At 42.7% G+C, this 27,076-nt stretch overlaps 1 protein-coding gene across 4 annotated transcripts in view; it reads right to left on the bottom strand.

Annotated features, from left to right (window-relative positions):
• Nucleotides 1-27,076, bottom strand: part of FAM162A (family with sequence similarity 162 member A) — a 65,692-nt gene that overhangs the window by 8,562 nt on the left and 30,054 nt on the right. Inside the window, exons 1-3 of one of the 4 annotated variants that reach the window (XM_039532070.1) lie at nucleotides 15,068-15,299; nucleotides 11,483-11,614; nucleotides 4,883-4,991 (exon numbers count right to left, since the gene is read on the bottom strand). In XM_039532070.1, coding sequence (XP_039388004.1) covers nucleotides 4,883-4,991; nucleotides 11,483-11,614; nucleotides 15,068-15,092 — 266 coding nt within the window. In that variant the 5' untranslated portion in view covers nucleotides 15,093-15,299. Of the gene's footprint in view, nucleotides 1-4,882; nucleotides 4,992-11,482; nucleotides 11,616-15,067; nucleotides 15,300-27,076 lie in introns of those variants that run through there. The other 3 variants (XM_039532075.1, XM_039532077.1, XM_039532065.1) reach the window with 3 other exon arrangements.

The raw sequence follows: 27,076 nt of genomic DNA, 5'->3' as shown, positions 1-27,076 counted from the left end.
TCCATGTAAAAACTACAAACTGCCTTTTCCACATTAGGATTTTACCATGTTAACATATGGTAAAACCACCTTTTTTTCCCTAGTTTGGGCACATCCTGAAAGCGTGCAGGGTAAAAAGCAAGATTAAACTATGAAAGAGTTGAGCCTTTGGGGGTGGGGGTGCATCAAAACTGGTTTATATTTTTTTTCATTGAGCTTAAACACTTTGCACTATAAATTAAACTTTTTCAGCAAGATGGCTTCCTCCAGCACTGGGTTTGGAAATGCTAGCTGCAATTAGAAACAGTTTTAAAATACAGATTTCGTTATCAGCGGTCTCCACCGGCAATTTATGCCCCTATAAAAATTTGAGCAGCTCTTGGCAGAAGTCTAAAACTTCACTTCCTACTGTCTTCTGGAACAGTTCTCAAGAGGGTTTAATTGAAGAAGGAGGATTGTTTATACCCTGCAAGTTTTGCCCTGTAGAGATGTTCTTGCAAATTTCAGTACATCTTATCTAGATACGCCCAACATCTGCAGCTATATCAGTTGCTTCTGGACATTTGCAGCCTGGCCTACTGTTAACTCTTAAGGAGGTAGAGTTCCCTACAAGGCCAGCTTCAGTCATCTTGATCTTCTAAATGCCCTCTATGGAGGGCAAAGTAGAAGAATTAAAGGATTTGTTGTAAATACTTCAAATTCAATTATCAACAAATCAGTGGTCTCAGGTTGGGCTAAACATTAAAGATCGTACAACTGAAATTTAGTATTTCAGTTACAGTGGACCCCTGCAAAAGTGAGCAGTGTTGGTATTAAGGATACAGATGCTACATGGGCCTCCATGGGACAAAATTTGAAGGTATATTTTCTATAAACAGAGACCTACAGAATTTAATAAAGATAACCTTTTAAACTAACCTATAAAGTTCAGAAAACGATCTCTCTCCAATAAAACGCTAATACTCCAGAAACGAGGGGTTTTGTTTTGTTTTGTTTTTTTAAAGAGTCATACTGGAGAAGTTACAGATGAGTGGAAGAAAGCAAATATCATGCTAAAAATGGTAAATGGCACCAACCAGGTAGTTATAGGCCTGTTAGCATGATATCAATCCCAGCCAAAATAATGGAACAGCTGATCTGAGACAGTCAAAGAACTAAAAGATGGTAATATACTTAATGCCAACCAACATGGTTGATGGTGGCAGATAGGTCTTGTCAAATGAAATTTATGTAATTTTTTAAGATTACAAATTTGGCTGATGAAGGTAACTGTGCTGATGTTGTATATTTGGACTTCTGTAAGGCATTTGACTGCATGACATTCTGATTTTAAAAATTTGGCATAACAGCCAGTTTTAAATCCATTAAAAATATGCTATATTTATTTTCTAACTGATAGTGAAGAATCATCAACTGCAAGTGTTTCTAGTGTGGTCTCACAGTGATCAAATTCATAGAACTTAAGGTCCACCACTAGATCATTTAGTCTCAACTTCTTTACCACAGACCATTACATTTCACCCAGTTACTCCTGTATTGAGCCCTATAACTTGTGTTTGGTTAAAGCATATCTTCCAGAAATGCAGCAAGTCTTGATATGAACACATCAAGAGATGGAGAATCTGCTGCTTCTTTTTGTTCAAGAGATTAATCAGCCTCACTGTTAAAAGTACATGCCTTATTTCTGATTTGATTTGTCTGGCTTCAGCTTCCAGCCAGTGCTTCTTGTTATGCTTTTCTCCACTACCATAAAGAGTCCTTTAATACCCAGTAATTTTTTCTCCTATGGTGGGTGCCTAAGTCAGTGCTATTTAGTATGTTTTAGGAGTGACCTGGAAGAAAATATAAAATCAGTGCTGATAAAGTATGCAGACAGCACGATTCTGAGGCGGTAAATAATGATAACAGCAGGTCACTTAAACAGAACAATCTGGATCCTGAAGTACACTGGGCCAAAACAGAGAGCATGAATTTTAATACAGCTAAATACATTTCTGAACAAAGAATGTACCCCTTACTTTCTGGATGGGATATTTATCTCAGGATTGGTCTATACTTAAGTTAGGTTGGTACAGCTATGTCACTCAAAGGTGTGGAAAAACAAACCAAACCAAACCCACACCCTCGCTTTTCAGCTATGCTGACAAAACTCCCTGCGTAGGTGCAACTATGTCACCAGGAGAAGGCTTCAATCAGTGAAGTTACCGTAGTTTGGGTAGGTGATGTTCCTACACAGACAGAAAAAAACTCTGTCGATGTAGGCTGCACCTATAGTAGGGGGTTGTGCTGGCATAGTTAGGCTGACACAGCGATGCCAGTATAGACTCCACAGTGTAGACATACCTTTGAAAAGCAGTGACTCAGAAAAAAGACTCAGTGGAATAGGGAGGTTACCTCTGCATAGAATACTAGTGCAAGACCACCACTGGAATACTGTGTCTAGTTTTGGTGTACACACTTTAAAAAAAAATATGAAAAATTGGAGTTCAGAGAAGAGGCACAAGAAGGAACGGAGGAGTGGAAAATTTGCCTTGCACTGAGAGATGTAAGGAATTCTATTAGAATTCTTTGCAGGTGTCAACAAGCATGTGGACAAGGATGATCCAGTTGATATAGTGTACTTAAGTACATATAGTATACCACCTGCATGCCCCCTAAATAGCACATGACACTTGTGCATTGTTTAGGAGGCACACAGGTACAGACAACTGCTCATAAGTCACTGGTGTTAGGAACACTGTAATGCTCATAATTTGAAAGAAAAACCATTCAAAATAATAATTCCAACATCCTACAGTCCAGAATTTGTCAATAGCTCCATTCTACCACAAAATGACAGTAGTCCAAATCTGAAACTTCTGGGCCAACCTATATTTCATTTCACTGTTCCCCCCCCCAAAAAACACAACACTACAAAATTAGAAAAATGAAGTCACCACACTTTGAGCATCAATTGTTTTCTCCAATTTGACTCAGTATTTCCACAGAAATTCTATCTTGGTATAAATTCATGCCTGTGAAATTTCAGATGGATTGGTTTAAATGTAGCAAAGTCTAGCTTTGTGCGCTGCCTTTGCCCCAAGCGCCGCCCCCACAGCTCGCATTGGCTAGGAACTGCAGCCAATGGGAGCTGCAGGGGCGGTGCCTGCGGACGGGGCAGCACACAGAGGCACCTGGCCACGCCTCTGCGTAGGAGCCGGAGAAGGCACATGTCACTGTTTCCAGGAACAGCTTGCCCAGACCTTGCCTCTTTGATTCTCCCCCACACAACTGCCAGCCCCAGCTCTGACCCCCCTCCCACCCTCCAAACCCCTCGATCCCAGCCCGGCGCACCCTCCTGAACCCCAAATCCCTCATCCCCAGCCCCACCACAGAGCCTGCACCCCCAGCCGGAGCCCCCACCCTACAGCCCCAGCCCAGAGCCCCCTCCCGTACCCTGAAGTCCTCATTTCTGGCCCCACCCCAAAGCCCACACCCCCACCCCCTCCTGTGCCCCAACCCCAATTTTGTGAGCATTCATGGCCCGCCATACAATTTCCATACCCAGATGTGGCCCGCAGGCCAAGAAGTTTGCCCACTCCTGCATTAAAACATGCTGTAAGTTATGGAATCAGCCAGATATTAAGCTCCCCAGAGACAACCGCAAGGAAAGTAACCAAACACCCCGGTGGGGTATCAATCAACCACCATTGTCCAGCAAGGGAGCTACAATGCAATGACTCACCTACATAAGGCCACACCAGGGGAATTGCTCAACCTTTCCTGGAGACTCAGCAATGGCTGGTATATATCCACTTTCCATTGATGAAGTGGTGAAGCAATTAATAAATCTGCATTACTTGTCTTTTGGGCAGTGCAAGACAGTATATTCCTGAGATACAATGGTGGGAGGATTTGGGTCTGGTGCCTTTCTCCGTGTGATTCATGAGTGGCTCTGGGAGCATTCATGCAAACTAGCTGGGTGTGGGGCTCCACATGCTGTTGTGCTGAGTGATCACAGCACCTGGAGGGATTTGATGCTGGTCACTAGCAAGGCATTGTGAGAGACAGCCCAGGCTGGAGAGAGTTCAGGGGGGCACAGCGGTCCCACAGGCCCCATCACATTCCCAAAATGGTGCAAAGTAATTCATGTGGGGTTCACTTTTACAAAAGGATTTTAAATAGATATTGTCAACATAATTCATTTAAAAAAGAAAAGTCCTTATCTACATTAACAACGCCAGGTGTAACTATTCAAAGAAGTTTTTTTTAAGTATGATTTACATTTCATCCTGCATGGACAGAGAGTCTAAAATGGTCAGTTTACTTTCTGGTTCTCACAGACTAGCCTCAGTGCTAACACTGTGCTAGACTTGCTGCAGAGAAATTTTGACAAAGTTTTATTGTCATTAGAGGCCTAATCTACTATTTGCTTAGTTTAAATCCCAACGGAGATTGAGTTCTCTCCCCTCAGGGCTATAATTGATGATAATAAATATTATTTATGATCATATGGTTTATATTAAGTGTCTTGTTTCAATAATTACTGAATGATGTATTTTTCATGAAACAAACAAAAAACACTTTTCATTGACATTAAAAAAATAATCAGGAAAATATTTTTATTCATACTAGGGTTTAAAAAAATTTAGGACAAAAATAGCTGGTTCAGGGTCTCCTTTATTGCAATGACTTCTACTTACTCGTCTTCCTTTTGGGAGAATCATGAGGGGGCTAATCTAAGCAACTGCATGCCCTCTACATCAGGATATGGAGATCACAGCAGTGTTAGATTTCAATGATATCATGTTCCTGATGTCACACTTCTGCAGAACAGATACTCAGTCCTGTATACTTTCATTCAGTAACTTGTTTCTCAGTAGGCATACATTAGTGTACTTATAATTTCAGGATCGGCACTTACGAGACAGTCTCTGGTATATCATCTACTTTTTTGAAACGACCTGACCACATCAGAACCTTCTTTTCCCAGTCTGAGGGCTTGTGTCCTGGCACTTTGAAGGTGGAATGCCCTATAGCAAATATGGAAGAGAAGATACAATATACAGAATAATCATAGCTTAATGAAACTGGCAGGGTGAGCAATCCAAATCTGTAGGCATGAGCTCTGCTGTAACTAAAGAGGGAGCAGAAATATCACATGAGCACTCCTAGAGAAGCTGTAAGGGCATGTGGAACTGAACCAAGCTTAAGGTGACAGAACTTTACCCAGGGCCCCATGTACTCTGCAATTCTGAAGGCACAGAATGTGCCTCAGAACCCACATCTTTCACAGAATCATTCTCTAGAATCAAAGTATTCATTTAAAAAAAAAATATTGTGGGACTGGTTCTCCACTGCCTTGCATCTTTTATCATAAGTTACACCGGCAGAAAGCGTGTATTAGCTATGTTACAATAGGATAGTATTTCCTAAACTGCTGGGCATGAATCATAGAAGATTAGGGTTGGAAGAGACCTCAGGAGGTCATCTAGTCCAACCCCCTGCTCAAAGCAGGACCAACATCAACTAAATCATCCCAGCCAGGGCTTTATCAAGCCTGACCTTAAAAACCTCTAAGGAAGGAGATTCCACCACCTCCCCAGGTAACCCATTCCAGTGCTTTACCACTCTCCAAGTGAAACAGTGTTTCCTAATATCCAAGCTAGACCTCCCCTACTGCAACTTGAGACCACTGCTCCTTGTTCTGTCATCTGCCATCACTGAGAACAGCTGAGCTCCACCCTCTTTGGAAACCCCCTTTCAGGTAGTTGAAGACTGAGCGGGGATTTGATAGCACTCTTCTCTTCTGCAGACTAAATAAGCCCAGTTCCCTCAGCCTCTCCTCCTAAGTCATGTGCCCTAACCCCCTAATCATTTTCATTGCCCTCCACTGGACTCTCTCCAATTTGTTCACATCCTTTCTGTAGTGGGGGGCCCAAAACTGGACAATACTCCAGATGTGGCCTCACCAGTGTCGACTAGAGGGGAATAATCACTTCCCTCAATCTGCTGGCAATGCTCCTACTAATACAGCCCAATATGCCGTTCGTCTTTTTGGCAACAACGGCACACTGTTGGCTCATGTCCAGCTTCTCATCCACTGTAATCCCCAGGTCCATTTCTGCAGAACTGCTGCTTAGCCAGTCGGTCACCAGCCTGTAGCAGTGCATGGGATTCTTCCTTCCTAAGTTCAGGACTCTGCACTTGTCCTTGTTGAACCTCATCTGATATCTTTTAGCCCAATATTCCAATTTGTCTAGGTCACTCTGGACCCTATCCCTACCCTCCAGCATATCTACCTCTCCCCACAGCTTAGTGTCATCCGTAAACTTGCTGAGGGTGAAATCCATCCCATCATCTGGATCATTAAAGAAGAAGAAGATGTTGAACAAAACCAGCCCCAGGACAGATCCCTGGGGCACTCCGCTTGATACTGGCTGCCAACTAGACATTGAGCCATTGATCACTACCGGTGGAGCCCGACGATCTAGCCAGCTTTCTATCCACCTTATGGTCCATTCATCCAATCCATACTTCTTTAACTTGCTGGCAAGAATACTGTGTGAGACCGTATCAAAAAGCTTTGCTAAAGTCAAGATATATCACATCCACCATTTTCCCCATATCCACAGAGCCAGTTATCTCATCATAGAAGGCAATCAGGTTGGTCAGGCATGACTTGCCCTTAGTGAATTCATGTTGAAGGACTAGCTGTGGCAATTGGGCTCCAGAGATTCAGCTTTCATTAAAATAAAATAAGTCTCCAGTTGCTATGGTTAAGAAGAAAACCTTTTAAAGTGTGATTCAAATGTAACCACTGCACAAAAGTCTGCCTGAGTTTGTAGAAAACCTCAGACGTGAACCGCTTTAGTCATTTGAACAGGTGCTCATATGCCAATGACAACAATTTAGAAGCCAATATTTGGTTAACTATTTCACTGTTTTTCCAAACATGTAAGGAGAGGAAGTATATTGTAATGGCCACCAATGTTTTCAATTTTAGCAATATATGGTGGGAGTGAAGAGGATGAGATTGGTTTTGTTTTCCTGAAGGCAGGCTCAGCTTTCAAGAGTCTGAGAAATACTGCACTACTGTAACATACTGGCTAAGTGTCATATACTACCATTCTAAATATAAAAATAATGGTAATTGGAGATATACCCATCTCCTAGAACTGGAAGGGACCTTGAAAGGTCATTGAGTCCAGCCCCCTGCCTTCACTAGCAGGACCAAGTACTGATTTTTGCCCCCAGACCCCTAGGTGGCCCCCTCAAGGATTGAGCTCCCAACCCTGGGTTTAGCAGGCCAATGCTCAAACCACTGAGCTCTCCCTTCCTTCTAACCTGGTAGCATTTTATATCTATTTTGCACAGCTAGAAATTACTACAAAAGAATGTGAAAAAGTAGATAATAGGGTCTTATGTTTCTAGCCCTCATATTTGTGAAGACAACCTTGGAAACTTGAACCAGGAATAACTAATGCATTTTGTCATCCTCTATCAGCAAGCAGCCACAAAATATTACACAAGACCTGTGAGCTGCCCACGTTTATCTCAATGAGTTGCTAACTATGAAACCTATATATAAACTGTTTTAATCACCAACAATGTCACTGCTAATCATTGTAACAGGAACATTAGAGGGATGGAAACATCCGACAGCTACAAACTACCGCAGGTGGATTAACAATTTTTTTAAATGATTATTTAAATTAGATTTTTTAAATTTAAATTAGAGAAGGTTTATAAAAAAAGTAAACCTATTTAAAATTAACATAAGTTGTCAATTTCAGATTTAAAGTTTAAACTTATTATAATCTATTAAAATCATTTGAAATAGCTACCAAAAATATTAAGCAGTACATGTTTGCTGCCAAAGTTTTCAAGTCAGCCCACTGAACTAGTGAAACTCAGTGCCTAAACAGAGGGAACCAGAGTTTGCTGAAGTGCTAAAACCAGCTTTTGACAGTAATAACCTCTTCTGCAGGAGCAGTGAGACTATTTTCATTTCACTCCACTAGTTCAGTTCAATGATTAGTTCATTCAAAGGTAAGAAACAACTTGAGAGATGAAAAAGCAGGAAAGCTTGTTTTTCCTCTTCTAATCTATGAATAAAAACTAGGTGTGAGGATGAAATCTACTAGTTCTAAAATCTCAAAGGACATGGCGACCAGAAACAAATTAGTTCAGTTTACTAACTACAGATAAAATTATCTACCTAAACTATTTAATAGATTTACTGAACATTTAAGTAAAAAAAAAGAACAAAAACAAAACACAATCTTTGTGGTGAATACCTAAGAAAAAAAGTTTAAGGTAGTCTTTTTTAGTTATTAAATAAAAGGTAAAATGCTGTTTTGTGCATTTTAACTGAATTTGAATTTCTATCCAAATACAGCTTGACACAAAATCACAAATAAAAATTCACCACCTAATAAAGAAATGCAATATTAAAAAGTAAAAATTAAGAATTAAATAAACAGAAGTTAAGCTAATTGCTTAAATAAATGTGAATAGATCTAGTGTAGCCTCCTACCAAAAGAAGCATCAAATGTAATGCAAAGAGTAGATCTGGTCGCAAATCAACATGTTGTAATGGTTGCCAACCAATAAGAATCAACATTTCATTAGGAAATAACTAAAATGTTAATGCAAAACATGTTAGAAAATTATTATTTCAATCAATTTTCTGCTTGGTGATTTAAATCATTATTAAAATTGGTGATTTAAACTGATTTGCTCTAAATCAATCCACCCTGAATCTCACTCTCTCTTGCCTTAGGAGGAAATTTAATATCAATATCAGCGGCTGTACTGATTATTTTTGTATTTAATTAAAACCCTCATTTTAAAAATGTTAAAATGAAACTGCTACAGAATTTCCTGTCTGCCACACCAGAGCATCACAGAATACAAGTCCAATTTGCCATGGAGCATAAGCCTTTATCTTACCTTGCGACATAAAGAGCTCTTCCTAAGAATACTATAGGTCTCAGGACCATATGCCAAGCCAGTGAAGTTGACAAGAGCTTTGTTGTTGACTTCAGTGGGCACAGGATCAAACCCTCAATGCCTCTCTCTTCCAAACTCATTCCCCCAATCCATACACAAGCAAAAGGGGGCAATTTCTGCTTTGTTTTCAACCCAAAAGTGGCTAATACCTCATATTTAAGAAACCCTTTTTTACCTAGGGCTGTCAATTAATTGCAGTTGACCCACATGATTAACTCAAAAAAATTAATCGCGATTAATTGTCCTGTTAAACATATTTTTGAATGTTTTTCTACACTTTCAAATATATTGATTTTAATCACTACACAAAAGGCAAAGTGTACAGTGCACACATTTTTATTATATATTTGCACTGTAAAAATGATATGGTATTTTTCAATTCACCTACTACAAGTACTGTACTGAAATCTCTTTATCATGAAAGTGCAACTTACAAATTATATAACTGCACTAAAAACACACACACACACGTAAAACTTTAGAGCCTAGAAGTCCACTCAGTCCTACTTCTTGTTCAGCCAATTGCTAAGACAAACAAGTCTGTTTACATCTGCAGGAGATAATGCTTCTGATTTCTTGTTTACAGTGTCACCTGAAAGTGAGAACAGGCGTTGCATGGCACTTTTGTAGCCGGCATCGCAAGATATTTATGTGCCAGATGCACTAAGGATTCAGATGTCCCTTCACGCTTCAACCACCCTTCCAGAGGATGTGTGTCCATGTCAATGATGGGTTCTGCTCAACAACAATCCAAAACAGTGTGGACTAATGCATGTTCATTTTCATCATCTGAGTCAGATGCCACCAATAGAAAATTGATTTTCTTTTTTGGTGGTTCAATTCTGTAGTTTCCGCATCAGAGCGCTGCTCTTTTAAAACTTCTCAAAGCATGCTCCACACCTCATCCCTCTCAGATTTTGGAAGGCACTTCAGATTCTTAAACCTTGGGTTGAGTGCTGTAGCTATCTTTAGAAATCTCAAATTGGTATTTTCTTTACGTTTTGTCAAATCTGCAGTGAAAGTGTTCTTAAAACGAACAACATGTGCTGGGTCATCATCTGAGACTGCTATAACATGAAATATATGGCAAACAGAGCAGGAGACAGACAATTCTCCACCAATGAATTCAATCACAAATTTAATCAACACTTTTTTTTAACAAGCTTCATCAGCATAGTAGCATGTCCTCTGGAATGGTGGTTGAAGCATGAAGGGGGCATACAAATGTTTAGCATATCTGGCATGTAAATACCTTGCAATGCTGGCTACAAAAGTGCCATGCAAATGTCTGTTCTCACTTTCTGGTGACATTGTAAATAAGAAGCAGGCAGCATTATGTCCTGTAAATGTAAACTTGTAAATTCAACTTTCATGACAAAGAGATTGCACTACATTATTTGCATTAGGTGAATTGAAAAATACTATTTTTGTTTTTTTACTGTGCAAATATTTGTAATAAAAAATAATGTGGGCACTGTACAATTTGTATTCTGTGTGGTAACTGAAATAAATATATTAGAAAATTTAGAAAACACCCAAAAATATTTAAATAAATGGTATTCTATTAATAGTGCAATTAATTGCACGATTAATTTTTTTAATCACTTGACAGCCCTACTTTTTACCCATTGGCACTGACAGTCAAGCCAATAATTGGTCTGTTGCACAGCAGGTCCAGTAGAAATCAACACTGTCCATTCTAATCTTAAAAAATATAATCTGACACCCGACCTACCACTGACTTGAAAGGAAAAGGAATCCCATCTTTAAGGATGAACTAGGTCAGTGGCAAACTCAAAATGATCCTGCAGTGCAGAGGCAGCATACTTCTAGTGGATCACTGCCTGCTGTGGGAAGGGCTCTGCTAAGGAATTCCCAACACTATCACAACTCTCAAATATAAAAAACAGACCAACTGTGGGAAGGAAGTGGTTAGTTATAGAATGCAACTAGGAGATTCTGAATGCATAAACAAACAAACAAGAACTCCTCTTAACCTACTAAGAATAGAAAGCTATCCCTAAAAAGAAAAAAAAATAATCTCTCCTTTGATTAGGAATACAGACGGTCTTGGATTTGACATCTAAGTTTAATGTTCTGTCTTTTGAATGGAAGGGAAAACTTAAGTCCTTTTCAAAAGAGCAGGGCCTTGCATTTGACTAAATTCTTACTCAGGACTTTCTGGCTACCTAAATACCTGGTGAAGTTTTCGTTGTGCAAGAAATCTTTTTCACTTTCTTGTTGGCTGGCATTGCTGTGACCTTTTGAACTACCACATTCCTTCCCAGGGATAGCTGCATTTCAGAGTGATAATGATCCCTAGGTATAGTTTGTACACTTGGTTGACACATAAATCACATTGTGAAGAGTATCCTTTAGAATGAATGTGCTATATAAATGTAAGACACATGTTCTTGATTGTTTAGCAGTTCTTTATACCTGTTCCTCAGTCTGACAGCTACTCTAATAATAACACTGATACCTTTGAATTTCAGAGAAAAAAGCTTACCCCCTACTTCAGGCTTTTGTTTGCTCCCCTCCTGTGATTTACTGCAAAAACCTCTCTTGATCTTCAGATCCATTCCTTTAGTTGGCCTTAGAATTGAGGAAAAATTCCTTTCCAACATCTTAGTAGCTCTGCCTAGAAAACAGAAGAAAGGGGCAGTAATGGGCTCAACACAATCCAAAGGTAACTCAAAAAAATTAAAAGCAATCTGAGTAACCATGCAGATTTTAGAGTACTTAGAAGAGTTGAGCTTTAAATAGAAAACTCTTCTAAACTTTAATTACAGTAGACCTGGTTATCCATTACACTGAGATAGATTTTTAAAAAAAAAATACATGAACACATATGCAAGCACATGTGTTTACACGAGGAAATTAGAAAAAAAAATAAAACTAATGTTTAAAGTGGGACAAAACTCTGGAGTTTAACAGACTGAGAAGAAAAGAAAGTTTGACATAGCAACACTTCACCTGAAATTGATCATAACCTTATACAAAACTGCACCATGGAAACAATTTCCTAAGCACTGACCCTGTGTATCATGATTGCATACAGTTAAAGCTTTCAGATGCCTCACGTTCAATCCAGGCAATGCTGTTTAAAGGAAGTGCACCAGGTTTTCACCAGGCTTGTCATACTCCAAAACTAAGTCAGAAACTTGAGGCAGAGGTAGCAATAGCAAAGCAGAAGTTTACAGTATTGAGACAGCTGCCTTATTGTGTAACAGAAGAAAATCCACATCTATAAAAAAAATAGGAATTATTTTAGGGAAGTTCTATGGCCTGTGCTATACAGGAGGTCAGAGCAGATGATCACAACAGTTCCTTCCAGCCTTAAAAATCTATAAACTGTTAGAAAAGTTATAATGAGGAAAATTCAGGTGCTAAAAATCCTTTGCAAGGCACCTTTAAAAAAAAAAGTGAGGCTTGTGCCCTTTTTACCCCTTATGCTGGATTAGCAAGTAGGGTGTGTCCCCCCCAGTTCTTTTATTTTAAACCTTAGAATTACCTGGAATGTTAAATCTAAACTTCCCTGGTTTTGCTGTAAGATCTCTGGGAGGACTCAGGAATGTTTATTGTGAACTGTGACTCCTTAAGTGAAAGGGTAAGGGTGCTGAATCTTTAAAAAAGGCTTTGTTGACCCAAAATGTTAGTCACTAAATTTAAACAAGTGTTAAGAGGGGGAAGGGAAAACAAACCCCCTCCAAAATGTTAAGTGTGGCCAAAAAAATAAAAGGCAGCATGACTTTCATTCTTTTGGCTCTTGTGATGTCACCTTTCACTAGTCCTCTAGACACAACTCCTTCCAGCCACGACAGAACCTGAACATCTAATGTAAAAAACAAGCAGAAAAACCCCTCCAAACTTTAAAAAACAAAACAAACAAAAAACAAACAAAAAAACACCACAACCTTTTCAAGCCTTCATAAAGAAGCACAAAAGGACACAATCCTATTCCCTTCTTTGCAAGTCCTTTAAGGCCACTGTGCCTGGAATTTTAGCTCACACTGCTGTACGTGTTACCAAGCCTCACAGTATTTGGTGTTTTTCTTAAAACCCTAACCCGTGGAGTCAAGTGATTACATGGAATCTCAGCTTTCACATTTTAAAAAAAAAAAAAAAAAGAAATTTTTAGCCTTCCCAGTTACAGAGAGCTTGAAACTGATGACCCAAGTTTACCTTGAAGGTTCAAAAACTAGAAAGCAAATAAGAACCCAAAATGTAGTTTTCATCTCATGATTGTAAGTAAATTTCATTATTTCTGAGGCTTAATTCATAATTACTGAATGCTTTGGTTTGGCAATATTGCTTTTGAACAAAGCAGAAAAGAAAGCTGCAGTAACATTAAAGATCAAAAGCTAGAGAGTTAAAGTCTGAAATCACAGGGTTAAATTTGTGTACTGTTGTTAGGACACTTTAGTGAGGGTCCTATAGGCAAAAGCTTCATACACTGGTGAAGAATAGTCTTGTGGTTATGGACTAGGACTTAGATGTGAGAATATGACTGGGTGCAAAACCTATTTCAGTTCAAGCCTGATGCCATGGATTTGCCAGCAACTGAAACCTGAACAGCTCATTGAAATTTCCTGTGATCTAACTTACACCCAACTTTCTCTCCTGAAGTTCTGGTTCACTTCCAAGAATGAATATCCTGAATATCTCAACATGCACCTTGATACTGAGGATGTCATTTGCCAGAACAAATGTGTGTGAAGCTGAATTCAGCGCACTTCTGTCTATCAAGTTTTGGTACCAATCTACCACTGGTGTCACATCAGAGATTAGATGTGCAATATCTATATCACTGCTGGACTTCAAGAAGCTGTGTTGCAACATGCAAGTGCATGTGTCACATTAGAGCACGCTAAACATACTTAATGTGTAAATTCTTTGGTAATTAAGTTGTTTTGTTGCTGACTGGGGTCACAAGAAACAAGTAGGGCAGGTCTATGCTAGGAAATTTGCTCATGTGTGTGAGAAATCCATGTCTAAGTGACGCAGTTAAACCTACCTAACCCTCGATGTAGACAGCACTAGATTAACAGGAGAATTCTCCTGTGGACCTAGCTGCCCTCTCTCAGGGTGATGGAATAGCTACACCAACAGGAGAAACCTTCCTGTCATTAAAGGTAGTGTCTTCCTTGCAGGGGTGCAAACTGTGCTGCTGCAGCATTTTAAGTAAAGGCAACCCCATTTTGTAAGTAAGGGCTTATGCAGGCAAAAAGTTAGGGATCCCCTGATCTATGCCACAAATCAAGAGAATAAGCTGTTAGTAGGATGAACTTTCGTTGCAGTCATCAAAATAGGAGAACTGGTGAAAATGAGGGGCAGATTTTTACCTCTGAAGAGTGCAGGTCACATTTTCATTTCCAGTCCTTTAACCACACTGAGATTTTAAATGTTACATTGAAGCACACACTACAAAATATCTTATTACTAGCAGGGACGTTTTAAAAATTGTTATTAATTCCTGAGTTTCACCACTTCCTATGACTGAGATTTAGGGCTGGTCTAACATCATCTGACACTTTGGAAGCAGCAACGGACAATGGATCAGGGAGTCAGAAACTGGGGCACGGCAGGGGGGGTGCAACATTTGCTAGACTGTGCAACCAGGAAACAAATTAAGGAGGAGAGGTGACACCCCACGGAACGAAGCTAGACCGAGAAGACGGAAGGGATGTTACTCGTCTCCACCACTCTCTGAGCCGAAGTACACTTGGCAGAGTTGGCTTCTCAGACCCTCGTTCAAGGGAGCCTCTGGCCTGACTATAACATGGGCCCACGAAGTCTGAACGCATCAAACTGAGCGACAGGCGCCGTCAGGCAACGAAGCCTGGAACTAAAAGAGCCACCTGCTCCCTTGAGCCCGGCTCCCCCTCGCGCCCAGGTGCCAACGCCCAGCCTGGGCCCCTGGGCCGCACGGGCCGCCCCCCAATGCGGTGCCGGGCCCCCGCCGCCCCGGGTCACCACTGGATCATCGCGCTGCGCCCGGCCCGGCCCGGCCCCACTGCCCGGCCGCGCTCCTCTGCGCCATCGCTCCCCAGGCGCCGCGCCGCCCCTCCCCCGCCCGCACCGACTGACTCACCGGCGGCGGCGGCGGCGGCCCACATGGCGCTGACCCGGGCGCGTCCAACCTCCCTCGCTGCGGGGCCGAGTCTCTCGGGCGGGACCGGGTCGGGTCGGGTCAAAGACGCGTCAGTGTCACTAACCAGCCACGGCTACGGGCCGGGGACAGGGTCACTCCGCGCCGAGCCCCTCCCGGGACGATTTGCGGCTTTGCCGTCCCTGAGCGAACATGCGCAGTAGCGTCCCCGGCGCTGCCCCGCCTCTCCCCTCCCCTTCCCCGCGGTGGGGGCGGAGTCTGCGCTGGGGGCCGGGTGGGAGCGCGGGGGAGTCCAGCCGCGGGAGGCAGGAGGGCCCGGGGCTGCGGGGCGAATCAGTTGCAGGGGCAGGAGTAGGGTTGCCAGCCTAGGTGGCCAATCACACATCCCCAAATACCCTTGCACTGCCCCCACCCCTTCCTGCCTGTTCCCCGAGCCCCTGCCCTGCTCGCTCCGTCCCCCCACCCTCCCTTGCGCCCGGCTGGGGGGTGGAGCGCGTGAGGGGTGCAGGCTCTGGGACTGGGAGGGAGTTTGGGTGCAGGAGGGGGTGATGGGTGAGGGCTGCTGACTGGAGGCGTTTTTCTCCCAGGCACTGTCACAGCTGAGCTAGGTCAGGCTTCCTGCCTGTCCTGGTCCCACGCTGCTCCCAGAAGCAGCCGGCATGTCCCTGCGGGCCTGTGGCCCTGGCATGGGGGGATGACTTCACGCACTGCCTGGGCCTGCAAGAGCCGCCCCCGTAGCTTCCATTGGCCTCAGTTCCCAGACTTTTAGCAGCCTAAAATCTCCCAGTCTGGCTTCAGTGGCCTCCGGGAGATAGGACCTGATTCCGTGGAACTCCTTACCTGAGGAGGTTGTGAAGTCTAGGACTATAACAATGTTTAAAAGGGGACTGGATAAATTCATGGTGGCTAAGTCCATAAATGGCTATTAACCAGGATGGGTAAGAATGGTGTCCCTAGCCTCTGTTCGTCAGAGGATGGAGATGGATGGCAGGAGAGAGATCACTTGATCATTGCCTGTTAGGTTCACTCCCTCAGGGGCACCTGGCATTGGCCACTGTCGGTAGACAGATACTGGGCTAGATGGACCTTTGGTCTGACCCGGTACGGCCTTTCTTATGTTCTTATGTTCTTATGTGAGACTCTTGGTGAAAATGGGAGGGTTGGAAGCCCTAGGAAGGAGCTGGGAAAGAGGCGGTGGTGGCAGAGGGGATAAAACTTTCCACAGGTGGGGTGAGCCATGGTCATGGGAGTTGAAAGTCAATGAATCAAACTGTAAACCTTATATATAATGGTGGTATGATGGGTTCGGTCACAGAGACCCCCTTGGGACTGTTATATGATGTGCTGAAACTGCCTCTGAGCCCATTTTCCCTGCCAGCTTGGGACTCCAGAACCCTGCCTTGCTGAGCCAGACACACCAGTCTGCTGCAACACAGACCCAGGTCTGGTCCACACCCCCAAAGCAGCAGACTTTAAACAAAAACTGCTCAGCAAGTACTCCTATCTCCAGCATCCAGACACCCAGCTTCCAATGGGATCCAAACCCCAGATAAATCCGTTTTACTCTGTATAAATCTTATACAGGGTAAACTCATAAATTGTCCATCCTCTAAAAAACTGATGGAGAGATATGCACTGCTGTTTGCTCCTCCAGGTATTAATCACTTACTCTGGGTTTACTAATAAACAAAAGTGATTGTATTAAGTATAAAAAGTAGGATTTAAGTGGTTTCAAGTAACAACAGACAGAACAAAGTAAGTTACCAAGCAAAATAAAACAAAACATGCCAGGCTAAGCCTAATATATTTAAGAAACTGGATACAGGTAAATCTCAGCCTCAGAGACGTTCCAATAAACTTCTTTCACAGACTGGACTCCTTCCTAGCCTGGGACCAATCCTTTCTCCGGTACAGTTCTTGTTAGCTCCAGCTCAGGTGGTAACTAGGGGATTTCTCATGATGGGCAACCCCATTTGTTCTGTTCCACCCGCTTTTATAGCTTTGGCACAAGGTGGGAATCTTTTGTCTCTCTGGATTCCCACCCCTTCTTCTAAATGGAAAAGCACCAGGTTTAAGATGGATTCCAGTACCAGGTGACATGGTCACATATCCTGTGAGACCCCAGGCCTCCATTCTTTACAAACACAGGAAGGCTTATAAGTAAACAGAGCCATTTACAACCAATTGTCATAGTTAAGGGGACCCATCAAGATTCCAAGCCACCATTAATGACCCACACTTTGCATAGTTACAATAGGACTTCAGAGTAATACTTCATATTTATAGCTTCAGATACAAGAATGATACATTCATACAAATAGGATGAACACACTCAACAGATTATAAGCTTTGTAATGATACTTTACAAGAGACCTTTTGCATAAAACATATTCCAGTTACATTATATTTACACTCATAAGCATATTTCCATAAAACATGTGGAGTGCAACATCACAGGTGGGAACCACTTCAAGCCAGGGGGTGCGGTAGCATCCCTAGTTCCAGCCCTTTGGCCATGGGTACTGGTTACAGAAACAGGGTGCAGGTGGCAGAGGGGCTTTGCTTTCCCTCTCTCAGGAGGGTGCATCTCAGCACCTGCTTCCCAGGGCTGGGTTTGTAAATGCACCATGTCCTGCTTTGCTTCTCTATCTGAAATGAGAGATTGTGCTGGTAATAGAGATGAAATTTGGTGAGATATTTTACATGCACCTCCTTAAAAAGTATATAATTGCCCTAAGTGGTTTTTGCATCTGCAGACCATTTTTGTGGATAGTGGATCGAATGCATATACAACCATGCAGGGTGCTACTCAGTGACGGCACCTGTCCTGCAGCATCTAGTTCAGGCAGCCAGGGAGTGGGGGGGTACGGCGCACTCAGGGCTGGTGGCCAGCAGCAAGTGGCTGAGGCTGGGAAGGAGGCTGGGGTTGGGGCATCTAGCACCCGCTTGCTGTGCTGCTTCCTGTCCAGTGGTTCAGGCCCCTCAGGCAGCACCAGCTTCCCCTCCATGGCCCAGCCTGGCAGCACCAGCCGCACTCCCGGCCCACTGGCTCCTGGGCAGCAGGGCCCACCCTCGGCCATGGGGATTGGAGTGGGCATGGCTCCAGCACCCCACCCCTCTACCCCGCTGTGATGCACATGCTGCTGCTGTCGCTCGCGTGTCCCCGGGAGCAGCACACAATGCACTGGCCCTTCCCCCCAGCCCCCCACCCCATGCCACCTCTTCTCCTTGTGACCCTGCCCCTAAGCCCCTATGCTGCCCCTGCTCGCTCATCTCCGCTTCCCCTGCCCCCCGCCTCGCTAGCCCTTGTGAGAAGGCTTGCTGCTGCGGGTGTAGGCACAGGTAAAAGACAGCTTGTGGATCAGATCACGGGTTGGTTCTGGTGGATGTGGATTGGATGCGGATCCACATTTTTGTAACTGCGCAGGGCTCTAGTTTTAGAGTTTAAAAGGCTCCCTTTCAGTCTATATATCTGCATGAAGCCACCTAGTTCACAAATTTAGCTTACCTGCTCTTCTGATTGCCTGAATTGGACTGCCTTTTTCTTGTAATCCACTGAAAATACAATTTCATGCCTTTACATTATTTACTTTTTAAAATGTCATTTTTATTACTGTTAACGCTTCTTCATTTAACTCTGCTGACATTGTGCAGAGAGATGAAAAGAAAAAGGAATAAACATTTGGAATTAAAAATTGTACATTACAAAATCACAATAAAAATACAATGTTATACTAAAAACACTGAGATGTGACTGCTGAAGCTACTAACAGCTATTTCTGTTTTAGTAGCAGATAATTATTACAAATATTAATAGTTGCTAGTAGCTTCAGCAATCACCTCACGTTTCTAGTACAAAACTTCCTGTTTTTATTTTATTTTATTGCAATTTTGTAATTTACATTTAATTTTTTTTTATCATACAAGTTCGGTTCTTTTGGATCATATGATTTCAAGGCTAACTGATTTCCTGGGTTGGTGTCAAAACTTCTTCAGTTTCCTTTGATCTGCAAATGGAATTTCCTTTGTCAAGTGTTATTTTGCCTTTCTATGTACCCCGCTAGTGCTTTTTCATGTTGCCACTTGTGTATAGAACCAGGGGTGGCTCTAGGTATTTTGCCGCCCCAAGCACGGCAGGCAGGCTGCCTTTGGTGGCTTGCCTGCAGGAGGTCCCCGGTCCCGCGGATTCGGCGGCACGCCTGTGGGAGGTCCGCCGAAGCCGCGGGACCAGCAGACCCTCCGCAGGCATGCCGCCGAAGGCACCCTGCCTGCCGCCCTTGCGGCGACCGGCAGAGCGCCCCCCGTGGCTTGCCGCCCCAGGCACGCGCTTGGCGTGCTGGTGCCTGGAGCTGCCCCTGTATAGAACTTGATTCTCATATATTCACTAAAGGCCACATTTTTAAAGGTTGAAAGCACCTCGATTTTTTTGAAAATCCCACTAGTGACCTAAATACCTTTAGCAATCTGGCCCTAAGGAGCCTTTCTTATATGAAATCTTTTTCAAAGGTAAACTTCTACTGTAATATTTACTAATCATAGATGTACAACCGCAAAATAGATTGACCACCACAGTTAAGTGATGTTCTTCATTCTGACAAGTTTACTGTTTTGTACAGCCAAAATCAAAGATTTTTAAAAAAACGAATTATTCTATTACTCCTTTGCATTGATCGGGGGGAGGGGCATAGTGATGAGCTCACCTAGTTTGCCTTTTAGTGAAACTAAAGTGCCTTGTCCCCACTGTGGTTTTACAGTGGGAGAGCTAATGCATGTTAGTTATTTCATGGTAGGGTGACCAAATAGCAAGTGTGAAAAATCAGGACAGGGGATGGGGCGGGTAATAGGCGCCTATATAAGACAAAGCCTAGAATATCGGAACTCTCTCTATAAAATCAGGACATCTGGCGACCCTACACCATGGTAACAACATACATTTTCTCAGCATTGAGGACACAGATTGTAATGCTGACTTAGATGTTAAATACGTCATAATTGTCCGACAACTCTGACACTGATTGTGTCAGTAATACTGTTCCTTTGCCATCAGAGTTATTTGCATTTGAATCTCTGCAACCCCCCCACCCCACTCCAAATGTCTTTATTCCCTCCCCTTTACTTACTAAGGGTTTGTCTACATAGGCACAGGGAGTGTGTAAAGGTAATGCACATAAGTTACAACTCCTAAAGCCCATGTGGATGCACTCATTCAAAAGTAAGTGACTTATAGTTTTGACAATGGCAGTCAGGGCAACCATAGAAGACTGCAGGAATCCTTTCCCAAAACACTGTAAATCATCAAGCTTTTGACCTGTCTTGAACATTTTTGTACAGTCCAAGTGTAACCCACATTTGATTTTTTTAGATCCAAAGAGAAGGAAGAAAGCAATGGAGCACTCATCTTAACTCTCCTGAGTGTTGCCCTGAGCAGCAAAGCCTCCACAGCATTTTACAGGTATCAATTTTGGCATGACAAAATTTCAATACATGGTTTATGGTTAAAATTTGATACAGGTTTGATTTAATTTGATAACAAGAGTTGTCAAATAAATAGGCCTAATCAACTTTATTAATAAAGATTATTAGTCAAAGATTAAAACAACAAGGAGAAAGGAAGAACAATATGTTACCACTGATCTGGGAGACAGTTGGGCTGCTGGCCAACTGACTCAATCTGAGCTTCACTCTGCCTCCATATATACTAGTGTTGAGGGTTTCACCATTTCTTTGCATTATTTCTTATCCTTCTTATCTATTACCTTTGACATATTTTGAAGACTTTTTGCTAGGCTTCCACAGCCCCTGCAGTTTGTAATTAGTTTATTATCCTGTTTTTGAGCATATTCCAGAAACCAGCAAAACCTTAGAGACATCCTTCACCGGTTATAGCTTGGTACAGAGGGCATGTTAACTAAGCATCAGCAACATTGTATTGTCCTTGTTCTTTGGAATGTTCTTATAATTAACACTGAGATGACAATTCTTCACATCTTCCCTTGATTACACAGTTTAATGTAAGCAAAAGCATTTTGGAAGAGCTTAATATGAATAAAATTAATAGGTATACAAAAACATGTGATATTGTATATAATATTGTATATCATATTGGCTTACACTATAAACCTTATAGACTTAATCTGGCTCCACACATATTTGCAAGATGGAAGATCTACAGCAGCCAAGCATAGCAGAATACCTAAAGACTGGAGGGTTGAGTGTATTTCTCAAGCATTGTACTCTCCTGCGGTATATAGAGCAAGAGTTATGCAAAGATACAGCACCTAATTATAGTATAATTTCAGCATGAATATAAAGAATTCTAAATATAATGTACTATACTTATTATCCATTACTAGTCACTTTCTTATTCTGGTTACATAATATCTCCTTTTTAAACACATTTATAGCTACAACAACCAAATTCCTTAATTTGATTCATACATTTTGCTTGTGAGATGAATGCATCTATTAGTCAGCATAAAGCAATTTACATTCCTTGTTTATGATTCTGTTTCTGAGAGTAGTTTTCCCAATATATTTTGTTTACATTAGTCAGTCTTTACAAACCTTGATAAAGTCCATTTCTTATCTGTTAACTAATCTGCAGCAGTTAGCACTGTAAGAACTTTGCAGACTGAGTTTTTCCATTTTGCCTTTGGTCTGGCTGCAAACACCAGAGCCTTGCGTTATTTCAGTCAACAAATTTAAGCTGATCTCGCTTCTTCTCTCTGCCCTGCACTGGTCAAGGCATTTGTCATGACCAAGAGAATGAAGACCTGATAGTATCATGGTAGATCCTGCTGGGCCCACGGAGGTTATTGTCCTACTTGTACAGTGATCCCTTCTATGAACAACAGATCTAGACTGGTGGCACTCTTGTCCCATTAGAATGAATCAACTGATCCACATTTTTGGTGCTTCAAACTGTAAAGATTCCTCAAATCTCAGCTTATACTTGCTTGCTAACCACACATGATATGAACCTTATCGTTTACTAACTATGTGCTCCCAGGAAAATTTAATTTACAAACACAGCATTGTCTCTTACACCTTTCTACATTATGATGGAAGTAAGAATGAGTCCATGATTGCAATATACAGAAAGGTCTGATAGGCTGTAATAAAATTATTTTCAGCTCACTTGAAACATTGAGATGTTGTGTCTCAGCACATGTGCAAAGTACGGGGCTAATCCCCTGATCCAGAAACATCCAGAAATAGGGTATAACAGTTACTAGACATGCTCTGTATTTGTTTCTGAAGCTTTCATTGTAGGCAAGCCACCTGCACTGTCACATCCCATTTACTGACCTGATAGCTCAGCCAGTCACGCCTCGGGGAATTTTAACAATATATCTGCTTAAGATAGTCGTGATATCAATGAAAGCGCATGCACATCTGCTGTGAGGGATGGGTTTGCTGACAACACTGAGAAGTGTTTTGAATAAAAAGAGGTCACTGACATTCTTATCAAGATCTGAAGAAGCCCAATACATATACTACATATTATGGCCACATTACAGAGACTTGGATTAGATTTACAGGTACATATAGGCACCTATAGATTGAGGTGCCTACATCCCACTTCTAAGCTCCACTGGAATTCACAAAACTCCCAATGAATCCTGTAGGTGCCCAAACTCACTCAGTGCCTACGTTTTCAGTGCAAAAGTTCCCTAGGTGCCTAAATTGCTGCCTCTGAACATGTGCACTGCTGCCTCACTCTAGGTATCTGGATGCTTATCTCCCGCCTAAGCCCCAGTGTGATTAACAATCGAGGGAAGATAGGTGGACAAATGCCTATCCTGCATGCAAGGCCTAATCTGGCAGGCATACTCGGGGGCTGCCTACTGAATGGATCAGTTCCCATGCAAAATCTGTCCAGAAGAGGTGGTAGTGGTGGCAGTGTTATTGCCTATTTTATAATTTTTAGTGCAGTGGTTAGAGCACTCACCTGGGATTTGGGAGACCACGGTTCATTCCCCCTCGCTGGTAGAGGGGGAGAAAGAATGTGAACAGGGGTCTCCCACATCCTAGGTTAAGGCTCTAACCATTGGACTATAAATTATAAGGTGGGCACTACACCATCGCCTCCTCCTGTGGCCTAATATTCTCACAAGTGAAAATGTAGGCCTCTAAACTGCCTGACTCCAGGAGAGAGATTCCTAGTTGTGAATTGTTAGTGGAGACAAGCACCCTTAGGCAGTTCAGATTTAGGTGCTGAATTCTGTGAGGGGGAAGAGTTTATGACATACCCCTTATATCAGCATTTCCCATTGGTTAGTTTAGGCTAGTATGCTGGTTTTTGTTAATCCCATTCTAAGGTGCCTGTCTATTCCCATTCATTGCATAGGGAGCCTAAGCCTAGGTGCCTAATTTAGGCTTTGTAAATTTCAGTGGTGTTCCACTGATTTTCTAAGTCCCTGAAAATTAGGCATTGTGATGCTCGGCACCACAATGCCTATGTCCCTTTGAGAATCTAGTCCTGAGGCCTTTTCCTTACTGCTAAAAAAGTTGGGGTTTTCTTTTAACTTCAGGGTAACTAAAATGCAGGAGCTATTCTGAGATAAAAACACAGTGAGGATAAGGCACGTCTGTTTTAGTAGTGAGGAAAAGGCCTGAGAAAATGTCTCTGTAATAAGATTAGAGAGCAATGTACTCATATATGTGTGCCAAAGTACAAAAGTGCAAATTTTGTGTTGGGAACTTGTTCAATATGTGTAGCGGTAACAAGGGGGAGGGGTGGGGGGAGTCTGTATAAAGAACAATGGTAGATTTTCTGCCTAACTTCCTGTGAGTAAATGGTATTCGTAAGTATTCCAAATACTGTCTACAACACTTTACACTATTTTCAATGTTTTGTGTGCATTATATGTTGGTTTACCATAGAAACTGGATTTTACAAAGGAAAAAGACTAATAAAGATGTTACGGGATCCCCGGGTTGCAGCCTGGGACTGTGGGACCGCTGTGCCCCCCTGAACTCTCTCCAGCCTGGGCTGTCTCTCACAATGCCTCACTAGTGACCAGCAGCAAACCCCTCCAGGTGCTGTTATCACTCAGCACAACAGCATGTGGAGCCCCACAGCCAGCTATATTGCATGAATGCTCCCAGAGCCACTCATGAATCACACGGAGAAAGGCACCAGAGCCAACCCCCGCACTCAGCTCTCTGAGCACTGTACCTCAGGAATATACCATCTTGAACTGATGAAGATGAGCAATGCAGATTTATTAATTGGTTCACCACTTCTTCAATGGAAAGTGGATATACTTTGAAACAGCCTTTGCAAACCCGAGCAGATTTGCCCACACTTCATACAAAGTCATTGGTAAAGATAAACAATTAAACAAATGTATTGGCTATAAAAGTTAGATTTTAAGTGATATTAAGTGATAGGCAAAAAGTCAGAGTTAGTTACCAAAAGAAATAAAATATAACCATGCAGGCTAAGCTCTCAATCCTATTAGACTGGGCAACAACTAGATTAAGCAGTTTTTCTCACCCCACTGGATATTGCAGTCCTTAGTATACAGATTTCACCCTTGAAATCTGGGCCAAACTCCTCTGTTGGTGTCATGTCTTCTTCTCAGTGTCTTAGCTGCTTGCAGCATAGGTGGGGGCAGGAGAAGGCCAAGCATGTGGCCACTCTGTCTGTTTTATATCCTTAGTTCATGTGCTTGGAAAAAACAAGTCCAGGCATGTCTGGGGGCATTGCTGTCTCCAGGCAAAGTTGAGCAATTCTCCTAGTGTGGCCTCATGCAGTTGAGTCATTGCATTGTAGCTCCTTTGCTGGACAATGGTTGTTGATGGATTGATTGATACTCCACCTGGGTGTTGGTTACTTTCCTTGCTGGGGAGCTAATATCTGTCTGGTTCCCCAACTTTTTTTTTGTTTTAGTGACAACCATACAACACAATTCTCATAACTTCATATGCATTAATTATACACATGTATGGATAGAGAAATGACTTTCAGAAGATCATAAGTTTTCTCCTGATACCTTACAGGGCATGCTTTATATGTAAGATCATGATTATATGAAAATGAGGAATATGGGGGTTCCAGGATGCTCCCCCAAGGTATAGAATGTCACAAAAGAGATAACTCCTTCATTCAGGGTTCTACATACAATAACCCTCAGGTTTAACTCTGTAGAGTGCTTTTTCAAATGATAAAAATACCATTATTTGTGTCCAGATTTAAAATAGAGGTTTCACAATGGTAGAAGATGTGATGGGGATGTCCCCATCTATCACAACTTGCTACCCTGTTGACCAGAGGATGGGGAATAGCAAACTGTGCTGGGAGTACTCCCATCTGTCACAATTTTACAACCCCTTGGACCAAGGAGATGGGGAAATGTAAGAGGCGTGCTCTCATTTGTCACAACTTGCCACCCTGACTAGCAGAGGATGGAGAAAGGTAAGAGCTAATTGTGATGTGAGTGTCCCCATCCATCACTGCTTGGTATCTTGTGGACAAATTGTGTAGGGAGCAGTTTGAAACATTACACGATGTAGTGGCACAAACTGCTCCCTGGCCACAGTTCCTCCCTAGCTCCACCTACCAGCAACAACTGGGTAGGAGGGGAGAGATATAAGGAGGGAGAAGGCTAGCCCCCTTCTTCCACATTTAGGCTATGTCTACATGAGAGAGCTTACAGTGACACAGATGGGAGAGAGCTCTCCAGTCAACTTAATTAATCCATCCTCAATGAGCAGCCGTAGCTATGTTGGCAGGAGAAGCTCTCCCGCCGACACAACGCTGTCCACACCAGTGCTTATGTTGGTATAACTTACATCACTCAAGGGGATGGTTTATTAACACTCCGGAGCCATGTAAGTTATACTGATATAACCTGTAGTGTAGACATAGCCTAAACCAGTGGTTTTCAACCTGTGGTCCAAGGACCCCTGGGTATCTGCAGACTATATCTAAGATTTCCAAAGGGGTCCACACCTCCATTCAAAAATTTTTAGGGGTCCACAAATGAAAAAAGGTTGAAAACCACTGCACTAAACAAACCTGCTGCAGTCCAGCCCCTGGTGCTGAAATGACAGAGAATCCAGTCCCCCGTTCTCCCAGGTCAGAAGGGAGAGACTTTCATTCACTATTGCCTGACACCTCTGTATCCTGTTGTCAGTCCTCTGAGCCTCCAGCCCCTTACATTTTATTTTCTCAAAAACTGTCACCCTTTCCCCACCTCTCAGAGCGCTGCTTTCACCGGTGTATGTAAATTCCCTTTGTGCTATATATTTGCAATGCGTGTTGCAGCATACCCCTTGCAAAGATGCAGGGCCACAAAGGAGTAGCCATCTGCATAAACGTGTTTGAAGGATCAGGAATGTAGACTGCACCCACTAAAACATCAGGCAGGTTTCTATACATTTATATATATTATACAAACTATTAAGAGATGTGTGAAGAGCTGCAGGGGAGATGTTTGAATTCCCCCAACCCCTCCCCCTCTTTTGTTACAATACACCCTCAATTCTTGTATTCCTTATGGATCAGTATGGACACATGGAACAAAGTACTACTCAAAGACGGTGTGATGCATAGGCGCTGAATCTGTGGGTGCTCAGGGGCTTAAGCACCCATGGAAAAAAACAGTGAGTGCTCAGCACCCACCAGTAGAGCCCTGCGTAGATACAAAAATGTGGATTTGCATCCACCAGAATCAACATGCAATCCGACCCACTAGCCGTCTTTTATGTATATCCTCATACGCAGCAGCAAGCCGTCTCACAATGGCTAGTAACTGAGAGGGTGGGAGGAAGCGGAGATGAGCGCGTAAGGAGTGGGGTCTTGCAGAGAAGAAGTGGCGCGAGGGCAGGGACTGGGTGTAAGGGGCGGTGCAGGGGTGGGGTCTCAAGAAGGGGCGGAGCAGAGACGGGTTGGGGGGAAAGGGCAGCGCATCATGTGCTGCTCCTGAGAGCTCGTGAGCGACGACAGCACAGTGGGGTAGAAGGTAGGGCACCTCTGCCCCA

This window comes from Mauremys reevesii, linkage group 1 (genome assembly GCF_016161935.1).
Source record: "Mauremys reevesii isolate NIE-2019 linkage group 1, ASM1616193v1, whole genome shotgun sequence".
Classification (NCBI taxonomy): domain Eukaryota; kingdom Metazoa; phylum Chordata; order Testudines; family Geoemydidae; genus Mauremys; species Mauremys reevesii.
Note: the sequence above shows the minus strand (reverse complement) of the source record. Positions and strands in the feature narration are given on the sequence as shown.